This window comes from Syngnathus floridae, chromosome 1 (assembly GCF_059516105.1).
Source record: "Syngnathus floridae isolate MCC-2025c chromosome 1, RoL_Sflo_1.0, whole genome shotgun sequence".
Lineage (NCBI taxonomy): Eukaryota > Metazoa > Chordata > Actinopteri > Syngnathiformes > Syngnathidae > Syngnathus > Syngnathus floridae.
In genome coordinates, this window is record NC_142413.1 from 21,534,959 (window position 1) to 21,555,889 (window position 20,931).

Here is a 20,931-nt window from a genome sequence, read left to right on the forward strand (position 1 = left end):
TTTGGCAAGGAGCATCTCAATCTAATCTGGAGTCACACTATGGCCTGCGATGACTACTAATCCTCTGTATGTGTGTGAGTACGTATGTACGTATGTATGTATATATGTATATATGTGTGTATATATATATATATATATATATATGTATGTATGTATGTATATATGTGTATATATATGTGTATATATATGTGTATATATATATGTATATATATATATATATATATATATATATATATATATATATATATATATATATATATATATATATATATATATATATATATATATATATATATATAATGGTGTGTGTTTACTGCCTGAGATGAGTTGAGCTGCGTGTGTGTACGTGTGTGTGTGTGTGTGTGAGAGAGAGAGCGAGAGAGAGAAAGAGGAAGGGAGAGAGGTTGCAGGTGTTGCAAGTAGAACATAAGAAGGGCATGTCCACTGGGGAACACACACAAGCACAAACACACGATTTAGTATGTCACACAAGTGACACAAATGTGCAGCCAGGATGAGAAAAAAGCCCACGCAATTCCTCAAAGTATTATCTCTCACTTTAATCTTACCAACTGTCTCTAATGCCCCCCCCCCCCTCCAAACCCTCTGTATATAAAAGCAGATACGTTCAAATGCACGTTTCTCATGTTTAGCATCAGTAGGCTGACAATAAAAGAATAAAAGCTTTCAAAAAGCGCAGCCTGCCTTCGGAAGCTCCATTAAGCCGACACGCATCCTACCTTCGCCCCCACGTTTTCCTCTTCACTTTTTGACTCCCGCTGGGTTTCCCGTGACAAAAGCATCCTCTAACCTAGCACGCATTTAATCGGCTCCGTCAAATCGCGATGGAGCGACTTCTCCTTCCCTGCGCCGACTGCAGCTCATCCAGCCCTGCGATGCGCACCATTTGTCACCCTCACCTTAAACCAGCCCTACGTCGCAGCGTAAAAGCTAGAGCAGATAGACGCACTCACCTCGGAGGAAGTGTTTTCGCAGCCACGGTCCACTCGAGTCCACTTGGCTGCCCTGCAAGTCCACAACAGCATCTCGTCATCGCGCACACCACCGTGCAGCCTCCTCTTCCTCCACCTCCTCCTTCTCCTCTTCCTCGTCAAAGGGCGCAGTGTCCCTCCCTGAGCGCAAAATAGCGGCGTGCGCGCGCCCAAAAAGTCTTCTTTTTTAAACCGACTTCTCTAGCTTCTCGACGCAAAGCACTTCTTGACTGGAACCCTAACCTGATGCGTTGAGGAGCAACTTTGCTCACCTTAGGCGCACTTTGCTGTCTGCTCCTCCTCACTCGTCTGATTTCTACCGCGTCCTTTTGCAACGCGCTTCTGTCAGCGCTTTCGCCTGTGTGGTTTGTGTGCGTTATGAATGCGTGTGCGTTATGAATGCGCGTGCATTCGATTCGTGTAAGTGCGAACCCTGCATTGATGTTTGTGTGTTTATACTGTGGTGTAAGTGCGTGCGCGTGTATGCGCGTGCCATGTGCGTGTGTGTGTGCGCGCGCCCGTACGCACGCCCTCGTCAGTACCCGTGGGTCCAGTGTGCGCGACTGTGCACATTCATTACGTATCCTATACTGAGTTTATATCACGGACAGCGAAATCGCGAATATTTGCATTAGTGCACATGTAGACCACGATATGAAAAGTGTGTCTTCGTGTGTGAGTAGTGTGTGTGCATAATGGACGCCTTGGCGATGCATGTACGTAATGTATTTACTGTGAATTATTTAAAATCTTTTGCATGTTCATATGCACTAATGTGTGTAAAAAAAGTGTGTTTGGATACATTTCAATATGTCAAATTCTGTACGTGTGTGTGGTACTTGAAGGCTGTCTGTTTATGTCTTTTGACTTGGAATGCTTATATTTATTTTTTGAGTGTGTATGTAGTGTGTTCGGTATGCATGCGTGTGTGTGTGTGTGTGTGTGTGCGTGTGTGCGTGTGTGCATGTGTGTGTGTGTGTGTGTAACTACTTTTACTGTGCTCTATGAGCTCAGTTACAGGTTCAGCAGGTCGCCACGGTCCAGTGAGTACAACATCTCACTGAGTGTTAGTCTGACAGGTATACACACACGCACACATGAAATGTGTGATTCTAGGGCTGACATGCAGCCAGTTTGGAGCCTCCTTTGACAGTTGGTTTGAAGTCATATGGGACTGCAATGTGTGTCATGTCAACAATAGAAGACTTAATAAAAACACATATGCACTCGGTGACACTTTGCTGCAGTGGGGAAGTCATCTGTGGATCACTTGTTCATTGAGAATGGGAGCTTGATGATTTTTAACTGCTGCAAAGACACATCAGTATGTGCCTTTGAGCCTTCACAAAAGCACACTCTGCCCCTTTGGGTGCCCCTTTGGGTGCTGTGTACTGTACACAACAATGCCCCTCTCTCAAGACCAGGGTGTGATAAACATCCACTCCCATGCCAAGTTAAAAATAAGCATATTTTAATGGGCACGTCTCAGAGCAGCCGTAGAGGCCTGGATGGGCCCCTCGGGTCTCAGCCTGGGTGCAGACTCATCACCAGTACCCTCTGGTGCTTTGCCTGGCTCAGCAGAACTACCAAATAAAGTGATGTCTATATGTAAAAAACATTTTTTGTCACTCTCTGGCTGTGGGTAATTAAACCAAAGTCCTTGTAAAAATGCTTTTTCTGTCCAACACAAACGAGATCAACATGTGGTGGCCATTGTAGCCAATCAGGACCTTAAAGAAAGTCATTGGTGGACTGATTTCAGTTGCTTCTAGATTACTTTGAATACAAAGTCGCCTGATCAACAAACACAACAAAGAAATGCAATCCCATATATGTGACCCAGTAATTTGCTGTAGTTCTAGTTTTTCTTTTGCATAGGATAAAAGGTATATGCTTAAAAGTATTGTTATTTATATTAAATGAATGCCTTTAGTGCTTCGGAACTAAAATGACCACATCAAAGATTCGAATTAAAGCAGTTGATGAAATAAACACACTGGATAAAAAGAAACAAATAGGAATATTTCTTGACCTCAAACAGTGACTTGTTGCTTATGGTGTTCCTCAGGGTTTAGTGCTGGGTCCTCAGCTATTTGACTTGCACATAAAAGACAGTGTACCTAAATATAAAACTAATTTTGTTCGCAAATGACGCAAACGTTTCTACAGTAGTGACAATTATAACCGACTTGTGAGCACAGTAAATTGAGAACCCAATCAAATATTTATGCATCATGACAAAGTACATGATTCTTCGTATAAATAAAAAATAAGTATGGATATTTGGTAACAATGAAAGCAACCCATAATTGATGAACAACTAAAAAGCGTTAAGGAATATATGTATGTTGTTGTGGAATGACCAGATCAGACATCTCTCTCTGTCTCTCTCAATCCCAAGCAATATCTTGGTGGTGTACATGGCGATTGCTTTTTTCTTTTGTTGCTGTGACCATTTTAAATTTAATAATACATTTGCGCTCTTGCTTGGCTTCTTGTATACATTTTGTTCTGCTCACAAACAAATAAATGAAACGAAATGAAATATTTTCAGTCTGCATGTGTTACTCACAATTTTATGTTCAAATATCCATTGTCATGTCTGTGTGGGCAGTCCTAAAATGTTTGCTGCATAGATTGTTAAAGAGTTGTCATTAGTTCATGTCAGTGTTGATAAGGTGTTTGTCTTCAGGGATTAACTATCGTGAGTTAGTTCTTTATATTTTTATTAGCTGGCACGGCATTAAGAATCAAACATTAAACGGTGCCGCTAATTGTCATTTGAAATCAGGTTCGGTTCTTTCATTTTCTTCCGCACTTCCACTAATGAAAAATATGGCAGTCATATTCCTACAGGAACTATTAGTGCAACCACTGTTGCTGTAATTTACGGTCTAGTTATCCCTTATGGTATCAACTTAATGGCCCTGCAAAGGCAATTATTTTCTCAAGTAAAACTGGGTTAAACCATATACGTGCCATAATCTCCCAAATTCCAGATAAAACACACACATTTCAAAATGATTTAGTGTCAAGAGGTAAGTTGACAAGCAGAAGCGATTTGAGGACTCAGACGAGACAACCTCACCGCGGTGTGACCTAAATCATTGCAGTATTGACACTGCTAATTGATTATGTAACTATCTCTGTGATCTTTTTTATTTCCCCAGCCAAGCGTAAAATTGCTTGTTGCTTGCTTTGGACGATGCAAAACCTAATAAGCAGATTCCCATGAAATGTTTCCAAATGGCAGCACGTTTGCTCAGCAAGAGCCCATTTACCTGTATAAGAAATTAACAAAGGAAATCATGACACTCTGCAGTGTTTTCACTACTCTCAGATGGATGTTTCATCTCTGTTTTGTTTGGAGTCCCTGAAATTTTTTTCTCTCCACCCCAAAGAACAAAGGAGAAGGTCGCTCCCCTCTATTTCACGCAATTTGCATACGTTTCCCTGACCCATAGAACAGAAGGTTTACGGAGAAAGAGTTCTCACCTCCTACCTCACCTCTACTAAAATAATTATTTTGTTCTGATGTATGAGTAATCATTATAAGTGCGTATGCGGTTGCCTTCTAATATACAAGAGGACAAATACATAGACAAGGATTTTTTAGGACAGCATTTGCATCCTTGGACACTCAAATGAAGTGTCTAAAACGCAAATCAAGTTATTACAGGTTGAATAGCATCTGTGCTGCTCTATTATTACCGTTTAAGCAACGACACACAGGCATATATTCTTTATCATCTGCGACAAACAACTGATATTGGATTCAGAATCACAATAAATTAATGATGTTGCACAATATCTTGTCAGCTAAGTGAGTGATTACCAAGTAGTGAATGCCTTTTGCTAATAAAGGCTTGTGTGGCGCACATATGCAATAAAAACATGCTGCATTTGCAAGGCAACAACATCCAAATCAATTATTTACTACTCTGTTCAAATGCACTAAACTGCTTTAGGATATTTTAAGCAATATAAGCAGTATTACCTCCTTGCATTATAGCTGGCAATCCAATAGAACAAGCGGGTTTATAAAAGCATTGACTGAATTATGAAAATAATGCACGGCGCATAGCTAAATGGAAATGTAGTGTATTTATTGTGGATCTTCTCAGTAAGATTTTTTTCTTCCTTGGCAATAGATAACCATCACTTCAGTTATTCAGCTGGCACTTTATTGTTGTGTCTGATTCTTACACTGCCCAGGGTGTTCTTTGGGACTATTGCAGAGCAAAAAGGCACTATCCTAAAAAAGAAAAAGCCTTTTCACAATGCACTTGTTTTTCTTGATGTTCACCATAGATTTGTCCAACACAGTTTTGGCGGTCCTGAAGGACACCGTAAACAAATTCAAGTACACCCATAATTTGAGATCTTCCTATTGTATTTTGTGTACGTATGTCCTTTTAAAACAAGCTTGGGAAGTGTAAAAACCAGACAATAGTATGTAACATTTTATCAACAAAAATACAGTAGGCTACGCCGCCCATTTAGCTTAAAAATGGTTTGCTCCACCAATCCATTCGAGCTTGTGAACATCTCATGGCCAAACCCTGGAAACAGGTGATGGTTGTAAATTGAGCCCTTAAGAGTCATTTTCAATTGATAGCAAGTGGCAAAATGGCCGACCCCTGAGATGAATTAAAATTCGGTGGATTATACTGCTTAATTCATACATGAGGTATTCATAAGAATGCCGTGTTAAGACTAGTGGATATGCATCAAACTTATTATTATAAAGGATTTAAAAAAACAACAACTTGGCTTCCCTTTTAAACACCAATATGTGGTAAATTCCATAACTTCTAGGACTCTTTAAGATCAAATAGGAGTAAGCAGACAACTTTTTTTTTTTTTTTTTTAGCTAGCAAAGTTTACAGGTAGTTCTCCACAGTTCTATTTGAATTGAAATGAGAGAAACACACTTCTGACATGTGAATGTATTAATGTTACTGGTGAGCAAACTGACTGCCTAACAGGAACGAACAGGGATGCCAAACCAAATGAAGCCACTTTGCCATTTTATTCCGCCTTTGTGGAAATGTCAAAGTATTTTGAATCTGGAAAAAAAAATGTTTGCTGAACATTTCTCACTATCGGGAGTGCACCCAAAACTCTGGCGTGTAAGCAACGTTAATACGTATACATATATGGAGAAGTGCCGACAAGGCAGGGCTGTGGTTCGGGCAGGGAATAAGCAGGAGATATGTTTCTCATTTTCTTGAGACTAAAGAGCAAAAATAGCACCTCCCTTAGGTGAGTAAATACCACATTTTGAATGTTTTTTAGTTTTTTAGAATAAACACTTGGTAGACTAAAGTTTTAAAATCAATGTTAAGAATGTGCCAATTTTAGATTAAACAGAAAGTTGGATTGATGTCCCTTTAAGGACATGTTGACAAAATTGATTGACATTCTCTTGTCAAAAATGACTAAAAAAGATAATGTGCCCAAAAAGTAGAGTGGTGGCTTGGCCACGGCATCATGGGGAGAGCAGAAAGCAGCAGGCAGAAGTAGGAATACACAAACAAGTTGCATTGGGGCTTTGGGAATAAGAGAAGGAGGGGGAGAAAAATAAGGCTGCACAGTTGCAAAGAGAAAATGCTGCTTTAATAAAGCTTTGTGCTTAGGAGATTGGAGATTTTTTTGTAAAGACCCATAATCATCATCGTTATTTGTAATTGAATCCGCTATTCAAACCCTTGCCCACACACACACACATGCACGCACGCACGCACGCACGCACGCACGCACGCACGCACGCACGCACGCACGCACGCACGCACGCACACACACACACACACACGAGTGCATTGTCCTCTTACATCCTCTTTGTCAAATCAACACCTTCCTCCTAGATCCTACCATGTTTAAGATATTTAGCTTGTGTCCTTCACTGAAGCATCAATCTCAGGCCCTCCAGCCTTCATCCCTTCATTCCTCTTCCTCTGCACCCCACCCCCACCCCCTCACGGAGATTACTTACCTCCCGAGAAAGAAATACACTCCATCTTGTTTTATGTTCCAGGCAAATTTAGTCCCACGTCTTCCTCTCTCCACTCTCAACTCACTTTCACTTCATCTCTCTCCCGTTCGCGTGCTGCTGCCCCCCCCATCCCCCGACACCTCTCCTCCCCTACTCGCTCCCCGTCTCCCTCCAGATGTACTTGTATAACTTATCACCCTGATGCGATAATTGGTGTGCCTTGGCAGCACGCTTTATTTAGTCGCCGCACCATAAGCTATCTCGATTAGTCTTGTAATACTGCTGAAGAAGAAAAGCTGTTTTAATATAGTAGTTGCATACCACTTTTTCGATTTGTTGTGTGTATGTGGATTTAAACTGACGCTGTAACACTTCCACACTTCAAGAGTATCGACGGTACTCCCTCTGTCTAATTAACTAGGTTTCAGCATCGTCATGGTTACCCACTGACACTGTCTGCATTTGAATGTACTGTATGTGTGTCCTGCAATAGTGTTTGTTTTGATCGTCTTTGTTTTTTGCCCACTGGACGTCCAAGCAGATTCTGCCTCCCATAAAATAATTTTTAGTTGCATGTTGTGTCTGGCCACAAAGAAACAATAAAACATGGCTGAGAAAATCAGGTAAGGATCAATATGAGCTTGAGTCAACCTAACATGATAGTATCGTATTAATGTAACGTTGTAATAATTGCCAAAGCCTCGAATTGCTGCTTTGCTTGTGGCTTGAATTTGATTCAAACAAATGTTAAATGGATAATCTCTCCACATGGGATGGTTTAGTCTCACAAGGGAGCCTCCTTGTTTAAGTCACCTTTTGCCAAGAGGCCTCATGCCAGTTGTGGATGATTCATCAGACGAGTTAGCTCGAAAGACAAACTCTCACCACTGTCTCTACTCATCACGTTCCACTCTTTCTAATGTTCACCATCCCCCGATGCCTCATTAATTTTATTAACACTTCATTTTTTTCCCCACATCATACTTAAGCGCTCTAATTTGTAGCTTGATTTGGTGGGAATGAACTGAATTTATAATGACTGCGTGACAATGGTGTATTACAGTTCCAGTCTCTTCTGGAGGAGCCAGATCGAATGAAGTACAGCCCAGTCTCATGTGAAAAATAACACTTCTCTATTTAGTGCCCCATTCATCCCTTGATGACCAGAAAATATAGTTGTATACAACTTTTTGATAAAATTAATGAGATGCACAAACTGGAACTTTTGTAAACACATTCACACATTTGTACATTCACCACCATTAATTTCCATGAAATCTTTGCTGCTTTTACACTTTTACAAGCTCTTTATGATTAGCATTAACGTGTGTCTGTGGATGTGCGTTTGATTGATTTTTCACCAAATTCATCCACCCTTGCGAGTTATTCCTCCTCAAACCTCATTTTTCAAAACAACTTCAAAGCGTTCTGAACTGCAATGTTGCCATTAGTGTCGAAGTCTGCAATCTCAGTGTAAATTATACGCTTTGATTCTGCAGCCTGAGTTTGGCTATTTATTAGTGAAACACTTAAAACGAATCATTGTGGCAAATTTATGAAGCAACAATCGTTTTGCAGTCAAGGTGGGCGAATAAGTGCATACATAGTTGAATGGTGACTACCATTAAGAAGTCTCGTTTCATTCTTCAGACGACCGCCGTTTAGCAATTGGAAACTGGCAAATTGGCTGGAGAGCCTTCTAGGACAGACTGCCTGAGAATTATTCACATTTTCGCAGTTCATAGCAATGTGCAACATGCAAGACAAAAGACAATCTGGAGATGTGAAGTGCCAACGGAAGAGGAGGTAATGATGAAAAGATCATAGCGGATTTTCCTCATTCAAAGCCAGTGTCATTTTTTACTGCGTAACTCTTCCGACAGTCATCAAATTTTGAATCAGCACCTACTAGTAATCCAGATGTTTTTCACTGGAGATATTGTACACTCGACGGTAACAACAAAATAGGAACAAAATAATTTCTTTAGAAAATTAACAATCGGCAAATAGAAAATATGAATAGAAAAATATTTTATATACACTCTCTCAAATTTATTTCTATTATTTGTACTCCAATTCCACTTTAAATGGTGGAAGTAACACCATCACTGCCAGCTGTTTTCAAGGCTGAGTTCCCTATTGTACATTGGCAAGCATTTTTGAGCATTTTGACTGTTCTTTCGAGACCCGCAGAGATTTGTGTACTTGGACAATATAAGCACCAAACTTACAGAAGAAAGACTAGACTCTTTCTCTCACTGGAAAAATTCCCGTTGACCCTGGCTTTTTCTGTTTTTTAGTAATCAACAGTAGTTAACAGTAATCAATCAAAACATCTGTCTTAATAAAACAGGAGAAATAAGGAAGTCAAACAGGGATTTTTTTTTATTTAGGTTTTTTCCCTTTGTGACCCTTCAAACTCGCAAAAACAATACAATACTGGCTGAATAATTAATTTCCATATAGACACCTTGGAAACACGCCATGAGCAAGACGGGCTCGTCACATTGCCCAAACGTGGCTTTTATTTTGTTTACAGTTGACCATTCACTCCATGATTTGCGTCATCTTTTCTCTCTATTGAGGCACACACTTTCTGTTACCTACTGCGCCACATTTTAGCTACCGTGCAGGCGTTGTTATTACAGTCGTTTACAAACCTGAATTTCACAGACAAGCTGACGAATATATTTCACCCTGAATAAGTTCATTTGTGAATCAATTGTGCATTTATTCATTTTTTGTGGCATTTCTGCAGAGTGCTGTGCAATGAACGTTTTCTAATGCAAAATGAATGTCTTTCCTCAATTGTTGGGAAATACTGCTTTAGTGATTTTAATATGAGCATAAACCTTCACCGGTGCCCCAATTCAGAAATAAAAATGAAATATGTATTTTTTTGTTTTTGACTAAACACACAATTTTGATTCAGACTCTTGAGAGTTTTTTTGTCTGTGATTAAACTCCAAAAATGCTTTGATTTATGATTGTTTGCTATTATTTTGATGAATGTACTTGTAAGACGATTAATGATAATTGGTTCTCCTTTCCTGTGTTTCAGCCAACCAAACTCTGCTCGGAGGAGGTGGAGGTAAGTCATAACTCGTCTAAACTGTTTGTTTAAATCATAAATCGTCTGAAGTGTTTGTTCTACGTCTGATTGGCTTTGTGGTGAAAGCGGTCCATTGTGGGCACCAAATCATTCAAAAATGTTCATCGTTTCATTTGTTGATACAGTGCAGTTTAGTCTCTGAGGATGTGTTTGGTGACATTCTGCTCTTGGCTGTCCATCTTTCTGCTCGGGGTGCGTGCAGTCAATAGTCATTAATGGATGTGGAGTGTTGTGGGTATAAACAGCCATTTTTCAATGTATTGTCGACTCAGTGCTATGCGACGTGTGCGTAATGTCGGGCGTCTGTGGTTAATCAATACTTGTAATAAATCTCTTCTTCTCATGCGGCAACATGCGCAAGAGCTGTTTTGCGGGACTTACAAAAACCTGCCTTTATACTTCACGTCACGGCAGGCCTATTCATTTACAAATTCAGTTGGGGCAAATTTTCAAATCAAGAAATGTAGCCGAGGCATACGCATTAGTGCCCAGTACACGGACATATTTTTTCCCAGTATCTTGCCATTTCAGCACCGCTAACCACACTTCAAAACACCACCACCAGTGTTTCATTCATGCTATCAAACGCTGTAGGAATTTTTAAAATCTGGTGAACCGAGATACCCTCTGCATCTCTTGAATGCAATTCAATTCAGGCAGACTGGCCCACAAGCTGGACCACTCTGGAGTCGGTTATGGACCGCATGTGCCCCACGGCCCGCTAATTGAATAGATGATGTCACTTAAAATTGTGCAGCAACCAACCTGCATGTGTCTTTGAAATTGTTATTAGAACTAATGAAAACTGTGCATAATAAAATGAAAACTGAAACTAGATTTTACGTGTATAAAATAAAATAAAATGAACTAAAATTACAACGATAATCTCCTCCGTATGGCCATACAGAAAAAAGGTCAAACAGTTCTTTAGGAATTGTTGTTTTTATTGTTTTGTTTTGTCTAACATTAACACACTACAACACAAGACGGGGGCAATAAAGGGGGAAAAACTTGTGCAAATTGACTGACAATTATATTGATAATGCCATTAAAGCATTCCCCCCCAAAACAAATCAGTTTTGTGTGGGTTTTCTGTGCAGGGTTGTTCATTTACATGTTCCTACATGTCTGACGTGTTCTCCTGAAGTACACACACACACACGTACGCACGCACACACATACACACACACACACACACACACACAAAGAACTCACTGATTTATATATATATACCAGCTAGGCCTCAAGCCATAAAAATGAACAGCAGTCTCTTTGGTGGTTCTCACGTACATGCACATCGATGCACTTCAGTGGCTTCGTTTGATGTCGTCCTGAAAGTCCCTGATGGGTCTACGAGACAGATGGTTTCTTGAGGCCAACACATACACAAGCACACACACACTAGCACACACACACACAAGCACACAAGCGCGCACACACACACACACACGCACACACACTTCATTTGCAACGTGTGAATTCATTAAACTTGTTTAGAATCGTCGCACTGGTTTAGTTACTCTCATGCTCTTCGGGTGCTTTTACATTTAACCGTTGCATCTGTTTTAATTTGGCCGGAGGAGACTCCTGTTTCACTCCACCGTATGTCAATGCATCACTCAGCCAAAATTTGATTCCTCTCGTTGCTTTCTTGGCATATTTATTTCCCGCTGTCACTTTTATTCCACCTCCATGTCCTCGGGGGTTTGTGAAGGCAGATAGAGCCAGTGGTAGGTGTTAATTGGGCAGAGGGGACGAATGGAACAAAAATGAAGGATGGGAGAGAATGTGGGATTACAACAACAAAATCAAGATCCAATCGCCTTTGTGACGCAGCAACCGGGGACAGATGGATGCACAAGCAGACTCGGGTGGGGGGAACCAATACAAATCACAGAATAATCAGTTGGTGTACATCATCTCTGACTCATTCGCGTCATACTTCAGTTGGATGCGATTTTCGTCAGGGTTGAGGCAACAAAGGTCCTTCAGGTGCTCTATGCAGTCTCAAGGCTTGCTGATCAACAGCCATACACAACAACCCAAACCTGCCGGCAGCATTTTGACACTGCGGCTGATATGATGGCTGAGCTCTGTCTGCGCATGAGCATGCAAAGTCAAGAGCAGGAAATTAACCTTTTTTCCATGTCCAGCGGGCACACTCGCTCATTTATTCACAGGCTTATCTTCCTTTTTCAGTGTTTCACTAGTTGATTGCTTTCTGAAGCTCAGGAAAAGCCCAGATGTCCAGTGGATGTGCAAACCAGAGCTTTACCTAAGATAATGTATTTCTTCATATGGGCTTACACAAACAAAAAGAGACACTCCAGATTTTCCTGTTGTGAGGTAAAAATTAAAAGAACTCTTGTCAGACCTGACGATTCCAAAATAACGAAATTAAACCAGGCAAGCTCCACCTGTTTCTTCTTGCATCTCAGGGGGCAGCCATTTTATCACTTGCTGTCGACTGAGAATGACATCACAGTTGCCCGGTCTCAGGTCACAACCGGTCACAGCTCACCAATTTTCTGAAGCTGTATAATATGTGAATGAACACAACGGTACCTTTCAAATGTGGCAGTATTACCATATATGTATTTTAAATATTTTATATGTCCACTGGCTATTTGTGTTTTGCTTTGTTTTGATCTTTTATGTCCTTGATTTTTTTTCCCTATATAGAATATCTTAAAAATAAATGGAAAAACAATCAGGGAGAATCAGCTTTCATTTTGGAACGGTAGTGTACAGTAATAATATACTGTATATAATGATATTAATAATATATTGTATATAGTGATATCAATGATATAAATTCTTAATAAGTATTATTTGATTTGCTTACCTAATGAGAATTGATAAGGAGTTGGAGCAGTATCAAGAATGGAATCAGAATGGCAAAATTTTCATCAATTCCCATCCCGACATACTGAATTGACTGCTTTACACATTGTGCATCTCTGCGCTACGGTAAATTGGAAATTAAGGGGGCATTCGCACTGGGCCGAATACATTAATTATATGACACGGCAGTGTCGCACGCTCGGTCATGAACTGGCTGCCTGTGGGCTTTGACTTTTTCCATGTATTGCATAAAGAAAGGGCCCCAGTGGCCGTTAGTGCTGTGCGCACACACAAATTCACAATTTACAGACCTGTACAATGTGAGTGAACCATGCGCTGTGTGGTGAAATCAAAAGAGACACATCTTGAGAGATGTACATTGTTATTTTGAAGGTCTATTAGACATCTTTAATGTCGAGAGTTGTACTGATTTCAGCTTCATGGGCATGCTGGGAGTCTCTGATATAGTGCTCTCATAAATGCTGTTTGCTCAACTACCAAGAGGACCACACATCGACTGGGGGTGAGATGTTTATTAAAGGGTTAGGCCTGCCGCACACTGGGCGATGCGGCCAAATCCTAATGACCTATGTGTGCGGAGGTCAGCAACTAGTTTTATTACTAACCAATTTAAAGTGTTGAAAATGTCTACAGAACAAGTCCATTTACATTCTCTCTTGAACACCTGAAGTGTCTGATAAGTGTTGCAAAACTTTGCCTCTGCCTTCACTTTGTGGCAGTTTCCTCAAGACGGAACATGTGCGCTGCTGTTGTTGTGCAATGTTTTTTTAGGCAATAAGGGATGAAAAAAGTTAAGTTGGATAAATTTGAATGAGGCAGATTTTTTTTTTTTTAATTGATAGCTGTAATGTTTCAGTGCAGAAGGAAGGAGTCAGCCACGAAGGTGAAGCTTACAGATTTATTCCTGCCTGTTACACTGCTTAATTAGCTTATCATTTTATGTAATGCATCACTCATAGCCGTAAGACTTCTGGAAAAGGTTTTGGGGATATAATGTCACCGCAGTGGTTTATTTTTAAGGGCTATCCATAGATAATGTTTTTTTGGCTGGTCGGTGGGTTGGCATGAGGGCAGATTAATCGGAAGTAATTTCCTACCATTTTAATCAATGACAGCATCACACGGAGACTTCATAGCATGCTAGCAATGGAACGGGGTTTTTGGATGTTGCTGTTTCATGGAATGGAAAAGAATCAGATTTATTGTCACTGCACAGATCACGATTACAGAGCAACGGAATTCACTTAACAGTGGCAACACGTCCAAGAGACAAAAAACAATGATCAACTGAGGAAGACACAACAAAGAATCCATTTCTCTGATGAAAAAGAAAGGTGGGAGGTGAAGGATGATATTAAAGAGCTCAGCACTATACTCCCGAATGTGTTCAGCCGTGTCGCTCGGGGCGTGATGGACTTTAATTTTACAAAATGGATTTTGGAATAATATTATTAAATCAGCATGCATTTTCCCAAAGTTGTATATTGATACTTAACATGACATAAGTTGATTTTTTTCCTTCAATGTTTTGAATACTGCATTGTTTGGGAAACCTATGCATGGTCTCCCATGTATACAGTTCATGACAATACATTCAAGATTCAAGAATTTTTATTGGTCATGTTTGAGCATGCCGAACGAGGAATTTGACTTCGGTACATGTCAAACATACAAGACACACGCATTATTAAACGTTACCCCAGAACATAAAAATGGATGAGCACAACGCTGCAGAGTGAGCAGGAAGTTTAGACCTCTAATCACCACATAATGATCATTATATTTACTACTGAGTAGGAAACTCCATTACAACATCTCAGAGTCGGTGTTTAAGACTCTGCACTTTATATAATTTGCATGCATTCAAAGATGCTGCTGTTTATTTAATGGAAACTAAGTTAGTATCAGAATCTAATGGGCCGTGCAGTTTAAGAGCTCTTTTCCATAACTCAATAAATTCTTTTGGATTATTTTGAGAGATTCACCCGACCAGCAAATTTGACAAACATTGGATTTTATTTTATTAGTTAAATGATTGGCTCAGTTTGAAAGGAAGGTTGGCTGCAGTCGCGTGGATCTTCGATTTCTGAATATGTGCCATTGTAGTCACAGTACCATGAAGCTGAATGGAGATGGTCTCATAGCCTTTACCTTTACCTATAATTTTTGTTCCAATCTCATGAGACACTGCTCTCCTTTGCTTCCTTTGACCCATGTTTAGTGTGGTACACAGCATATCTTCAAACAGCACAGTGACTACTTGTCACCGTTTAAATCGTTCAACTGACTTTAATTACAAGTTTGAAGACACTAGTGATGCTAATTAGATGACACACCTTGGTTGATCATATCCCTACGGTCTAATTGCAATCTTTTGAAATGTACTATAATTTTTGTTCAGACCTATTTCATGAGTTTTTTTTTTTTTTTAAATAATCCGTTGAATCACAATTTTTTAGCCATATCTGATTTCCCTTAGTTAATCGTCATCAACGTTCATATTTAAGATATTTCTTTGTACACATGTGGAGTTACTGTAATCATTACAGTGTAATGTTAAGGCCACCATTTGAAAATAAGGACTGGACGTCACATGCCTGAGCTGAATAGCTGCCGCCAATCCCTCCAGTGCTACTGCAGCAGAGACGAACCATGATTCATTTTTAGTTTGTAATACCACGTGGGCCCAGCATTACTTTGCTAAACCTTTAAAGCACTACAAGGAGTAGTTACATCCCGAGTAAAAACTTTATTGTGCCAAAAGGAAGCCTTATGTTTGCTCTGCCTGCAATCAAATTTCAAGATTGTGAGCATTGAGGAACATTACTCCGTGGAAATGTGTAAATCACAGATACTGGTCATTTTTTCTTCTTTCATAAGAAAAGGAACATTTTAATTTTCTTTCGACTTTTACTGGTCTACCCTTTTCTGATTCGTATTAAGTCGTGCCGTTCCATAATGTAGTATTTGACAATGTCTCATAATCCAATAAGACTCAGACTCAACTTTATTCATCCCTTGGGATTGCTCCCTCAGGAAATTCTGGTTTCAGTAGCTCACACAGAAGTAGCACAAAAGAGAACATTGCACATGAGTAACAAATAAAGAAGAATGAATGAATGAATGATTAGTTTTTAGACATGAGTAACAAACGAAGAAGAAAATAATAAATAAAGCACATAGCGACAAATAAAGCAGTGAGTAAGAAATAAATGATGATGACGGTGTGCAAAGGGTGCTCAGTAAAACGTAGCTATCTCAAAAAATAGAATCCGATAAAACCACAGCTCTGTTCAGATAATATATATATCATATATATATATATATATATATATTGATGTGCCATCAATGATTCTGGAGCAAGAATTCTCACCCAGTAGGCTACCTACCAAGTGTTTGTGTGCACCTTTTTGCTCACCACATGTCGATATTTATCTTAAGTACGTATGTGTGCTGCATTGAAGTAATTTGAGGTTTGTGATTTGCAACCCTCAGTGAAATGCTCAACATTGCATAGAGACGGGCAATTTTACTTTACAAAACCACAGGAAGCAACCTTGTTATGACCCCAGCTCTGGCCTTTCTGTTGCATGTTTTCCTCATGCTAGCATGAGTTTCCTTCAGGTGCTTCGGTTTCCTCCCACGTTCCAAACACATGCACGGTAGACCAATGGACCACTCCGAATTGTCCGTAGGTGCGATTCTGAGTGTGAGTGGTTGTTCATCTATATGTGCCCTGCGATTGGCTGGCAACCAGTTGAGGTTGTTCCCCGCGTCCTGCCTGATTCTTGCTGGGATAGGCGACTATCGTGAGGACAAGGGGTTTATAAAATGGATGGATAAACTACAGGATTTTTCGGAAATCATGGATATAGATACTAACCCACAACTTGCCCATGGTCGTTAAGTTGTTTCGTGTCTGGCATTGTGTCGTACCTGCACAGTCATAAGCACCAAGCAGCAGACAGAATAAATGAATGACTAATTGGTGCAACATTTCGAGACAAAAGAGACAGCTCTGATTCTCAGCATTTGGCAAGAATAAAGGACTGGTCTAGAGGCTGAGCGAGCATTGGACTTTAAATCAATTCAAGCTTCAAACGCTCCAAAAATTTTTAACCCACGCCTGCTGCATACCATAGCAACTGAAAAGGTTCTGTGTGTTACTCCAACAGTGGATGAAATTGTGCTTGTACTTTAATTGTACTCGACGAGCTTTGCAATCCCTGCAATCTCAAAATCAATCTGTGTTAACGGAAAGCTTTTTAAAAAGGAAAAATAAGCTTTGGCTTTGGTTCAGTGTTGACGTGACCAGAGTGGTAAATTACACTTAAGGTTGTCTTCTGTGGCTTTCAGGGATTCATAGGCCAGATGGATCACACAGTACTCCCAGGGCTTCCCAGCAGTTTAGACACAAACCTCTATAAAATGCAATCAATGGACAGCAAATAGCATGTTGCTACAAGTCTGGACTACTGCTACTGGGACCTCAGTAAAAGACTGTGTGACAGATGTTTGAAGATATTTCACGCATATTGTAAACCGCCAATAATGTTTGCCGTACCAAACACGACTAAACTAAGGCCTGTAAGAAATGGGACGCAACTTCATCTGCAAAATGGTGTGATTGTGAGGGCAAAACTGGAAACTCTCAATTGTCCTGTGCCGGAAAATACGAGCAATTTACAGATTTAAAAATTTGGATACTAGTCTGTGAATCATTCATCAATGTTATTGATGTCTGCAGACTCGGGTCAATTAGTCGAGCCTAAAGTTAAAAACAAACACCGTGAGCCTACGGGCTTTACACTGAATGCAAATGGAAGAAGATGTCAATGGAAGCAAAGTCAGCAAAGTTTAAATGCTTTCAAATCCAGTTCAAAAACTTTATGGAGGTGTTTCACAGCATTCTTCATATCATGTTCTCCAAAATCATGGGCTTGCATTGTACGCTACTTTTATTTATTTTCTTTTGCTTGTAAATGCTTTTCAATTCAACTTTAATTATGAGAGGCACATTAAGTTACCACCTTTGTGTATAAAATGTGCTATATGAAGCTGCCTTGCATTTCCTTCTGGGAATGTACTCGATGTTTGGCCTAGATTAGAATATGAACATAGTTCTTGCCACGCTTGGGGACCATATGGTTTACGGGTATGGATGATGTGGGCCATACCACTGCACCACATGATTTCCAAGGCTTCATGTTTCACACAACACATGTAGACTCCACGAGCGTTGTGACCCCTACAGAAGACTAGCAGGGTGCTCTGGACAATTGTCAGGATGTCTTGAAGATTACAAGCTCAGGGAGATTGCGGAGTCTAATCCTCCAGTTGTGGGAGCACGCACTCCGATCTCAATCACCCATCTGTTCATTTTCGGTACTGCTTATCCTATTCAGGGTCAATCTATCCCAGTTGACTTTGGGTAAGGCAGTTACACTCCTTAAAGTGCTGTAAAAGCCCCTGAGTTGCTGTTCTGTATAAAAAATGCTGACACGGAATGGCAACTATTGCGCCTTTGGCTTTATCAGAGACTGCCTTGTGTTTGCGTGTAAGGGCTATAGAGCTTCGTCAAGTTTCACACTTGAGACCCATGTCTCCTGTTCTTTTTTTCCTAAACGTATACGGCGCTGTTTGATATGTAAAACTTGCGGTAAATTACCAAATTGTTACTACTACCTCCGAGAGGGTGGGGTTTGCTAAGTTACTCAATTAAGCTTCCTCCACGGAGGGCTTTTCACTTGGTTATTTTGAAGTTTTAATCCAAGTCACACTTCCACCGGCAGTGATTCTTTCCTCAGAGGCATGTATTTATTTAAATCAGTTTTTGCATGGTTTTACTTTCATCAAGTCTACAACTCTAAAATGGATTAGCCAAAAATGACCTGATTTTGTGTTTGGACAGCAAGGATGTTTTGCATGGCTTTATGAATTCCTCACATTTGTAATCATTTGGGCACAAATGGAGACAAGCCTTCGTACATGTTTTGGGTTAGACTATTTTCTAACAAACTTTAAAGCATGGTAATGCCAGTGCTCTCTAACGTTGCCTCGGGCGCTGGCTTGGTAATCTTCTCTTGACTCCTTTAACATTCATAAAGCATAGAGGGATAGTTTTAGAGGGATAGGGAACTAATCCAGAGCCCCATCTTCAATCTTTACTCTGTAGTCAGACTTGCAGCAAATCACCTGCTCAGCCCACCAGCTGGCTCATCCTCTTCTTGTGCGGTACTGTATATCAGTTATGACCTGCTGAACAGAGATGCTCACACATCACGCTTAGATTGGCAGGTGTTTTTCTGAGATCCTACTTTGGGTCTGAAGGGTGCATTGGAAAATAATTTCAATTTGGTTCGAGAAAATCTGGTTTTCCGGCCTCACTGGCAGAGTTTAGCTCAATTTACACACGCTGACAAAGTTTTGATACCTAGCGCTGGTTGTGCCTCAGCTGCCGTACAACCTGATGTTTTCGACGGTGCGTGTGGGTGTGCGTGTGTGTGTGTTAGGTCTGGCTGCTCGGGCTTCTGAAAAATGAACCACAGAGCATGTATTGTGAATGAAGGCAGAGTGTAGCGGCAGTGCTTGTCAATGTCTCACCTGCATACATAGTAAATTTGCTCGTGACATCGCTAGTGTAACATTGTGTGTGCGTGTGTGTGTGTGTGTGTCTAATGTTTGTATTTTCATGTGAGTTTAACAGGTTGGGCCATGTGTGTGTATATTCACAGCATCCATGTGCATGTTTTACCACCAAACCCATCTGAAACGTTGCCCTGGCAACCGGCTGACTGAGGTAAATGAGTGTCCTGGCTCTGCTGAGGGATTGTGGGAAAGCAATATGCCAGCGTTCCGCCCCATTAGTTTGACGGACAGCCCGTTTGGCCTATGAGAGGTCAACTGGCAAGGGCAGCCGTATTAGCATTCCGCAGGAGGAATTTCAGGATTGGTTTTACTCTAATGTCAATCTACCTGTGTGTTGGAGTGTGTGCAAAGGTAGCAACTGGAGCTTGCAAGAAGGTAATACACATCCTGGCGTATAACACAGCAGGTGCCGTGTGTTTGTGTGTGTGTGCGTGCATGTGTGTGTTGTTTGTATGTCCCACCTTGTTGGGTTGCAGGCCTCTTGCCAGCTAAGCATATTGCCAATTATCACCTTTCTGTCCCCCCCGTTTCTTCGACTCCCTCCTCACACCCTTCAGTCAATACCAAGCCAGTGAGACGTGATTACACCTAAACTGGTCACTGGGCTTCCAAGCATAGATGCCAAAAACGTTCATGTCTGCCCATCTTTTTGCAGCCCTCCATTCATCCTTTGCTTCCATTCTCTCCTAATATGAATAAACATTCATCTCATGCCTTGTTTATTTTTGTATACCTGCATTTCATCCCCTTCCAAACCCTTTTGTCTCCGTCCAACCATGCCCCTCAATCCCTTTTGTCTTTTGTGTGCACCTCTCCAACGGCCCATTGTTTATTCCTAATATCCTCATCACTTCTCTACATCCCGCCAGGACCAAACTTCAGTTGTGCAAAATGGTGAAGCGATATTTTGTATGGTAATGGAGGCAAAATAATGAATTCATTTTTTTTCTCTAATGGAAATGAGTTTAACGCTGTCTGAAAGATTTTAGTGACTTGTAATTGTAAACTGAACTCATGACTAATTCATGGTAATGTGTTGATGTGTGTTAGCGGTATTAGGTGAAGCCAATTATGGCTGATTGTCAACTAGTTCACGAGCTTCATTTGCATGCAACGGAGCCACTGAGGTATGAACAACCAGGCTCCTTTGACACTGTGGTCATGCTAATTTGATACAGGGTGCACCAAAGAATAGATCAATAACAATGCATATATCAAGCCCAGTATGACTGAATAGACACAACATTTAGTCTGGCAATGGAACGTCCTAAGGCTAGGAATGTTATGGCTTGTTTTTACACACTATGTTTCATGTTTGA

General features: G+C 40.5%; 2 protein-coding genes across 12 annotated transcripts in view; one reads left to right on the top strand and one right to left on the bottom strand.

Moving 5' to 3' along the window:
* The window catches only part of flrt1b (fibronectin leucine rich transmembrane protein 1b), a 38,928-nt gene extending 31,862 nt beyond the window's left edge, over positions 1-7,066 (bottom strand). Inside the window, exons 1-2 of one of the 3 annotated variants that reach the window (XM_088386134.1) lie at positions 975-1,424; positions 741-891 (exon numbers count right to left, since the gene is read on the bottom strand). The gene's annotated coding sequence lies outside the window, so the exon portion shown is untranslated. Of the gene's footprint in view, positions 1-740; positions 892-974; positions 1,425-6,987 lie in introns of those variants that run through there. The other 2 variants (XM_088386143.1, XM_088386123.1) reach the window with 2 other exon arrangements.
* macrod1 (mono-ADP ribosylhydrolase 1) overlaps positions 1-20,931 on the top strand; it is a 123,591-nt gene that overhangs the window by 59,063 nt on the left and 43,597 nt on the right. For all 9 annotated transcript variants that reach the window (XR_015860682.1, XM_088386224.1, XM_088386268.1 and 6 more), the window contains exon 4: positions 10,049-10,078. Coding sequence is in view for 8 of the 9 variants with exons in the window: in XM_088386224.1 (XP_088242350.1) it covers positions 10,049-10,078 (30 nt within the window). In the remaining variant the exon portion in view is untranslated. The remainder of the gene's footprint in view (positions 1-10,048; positions 10,079-20,931) is intronic.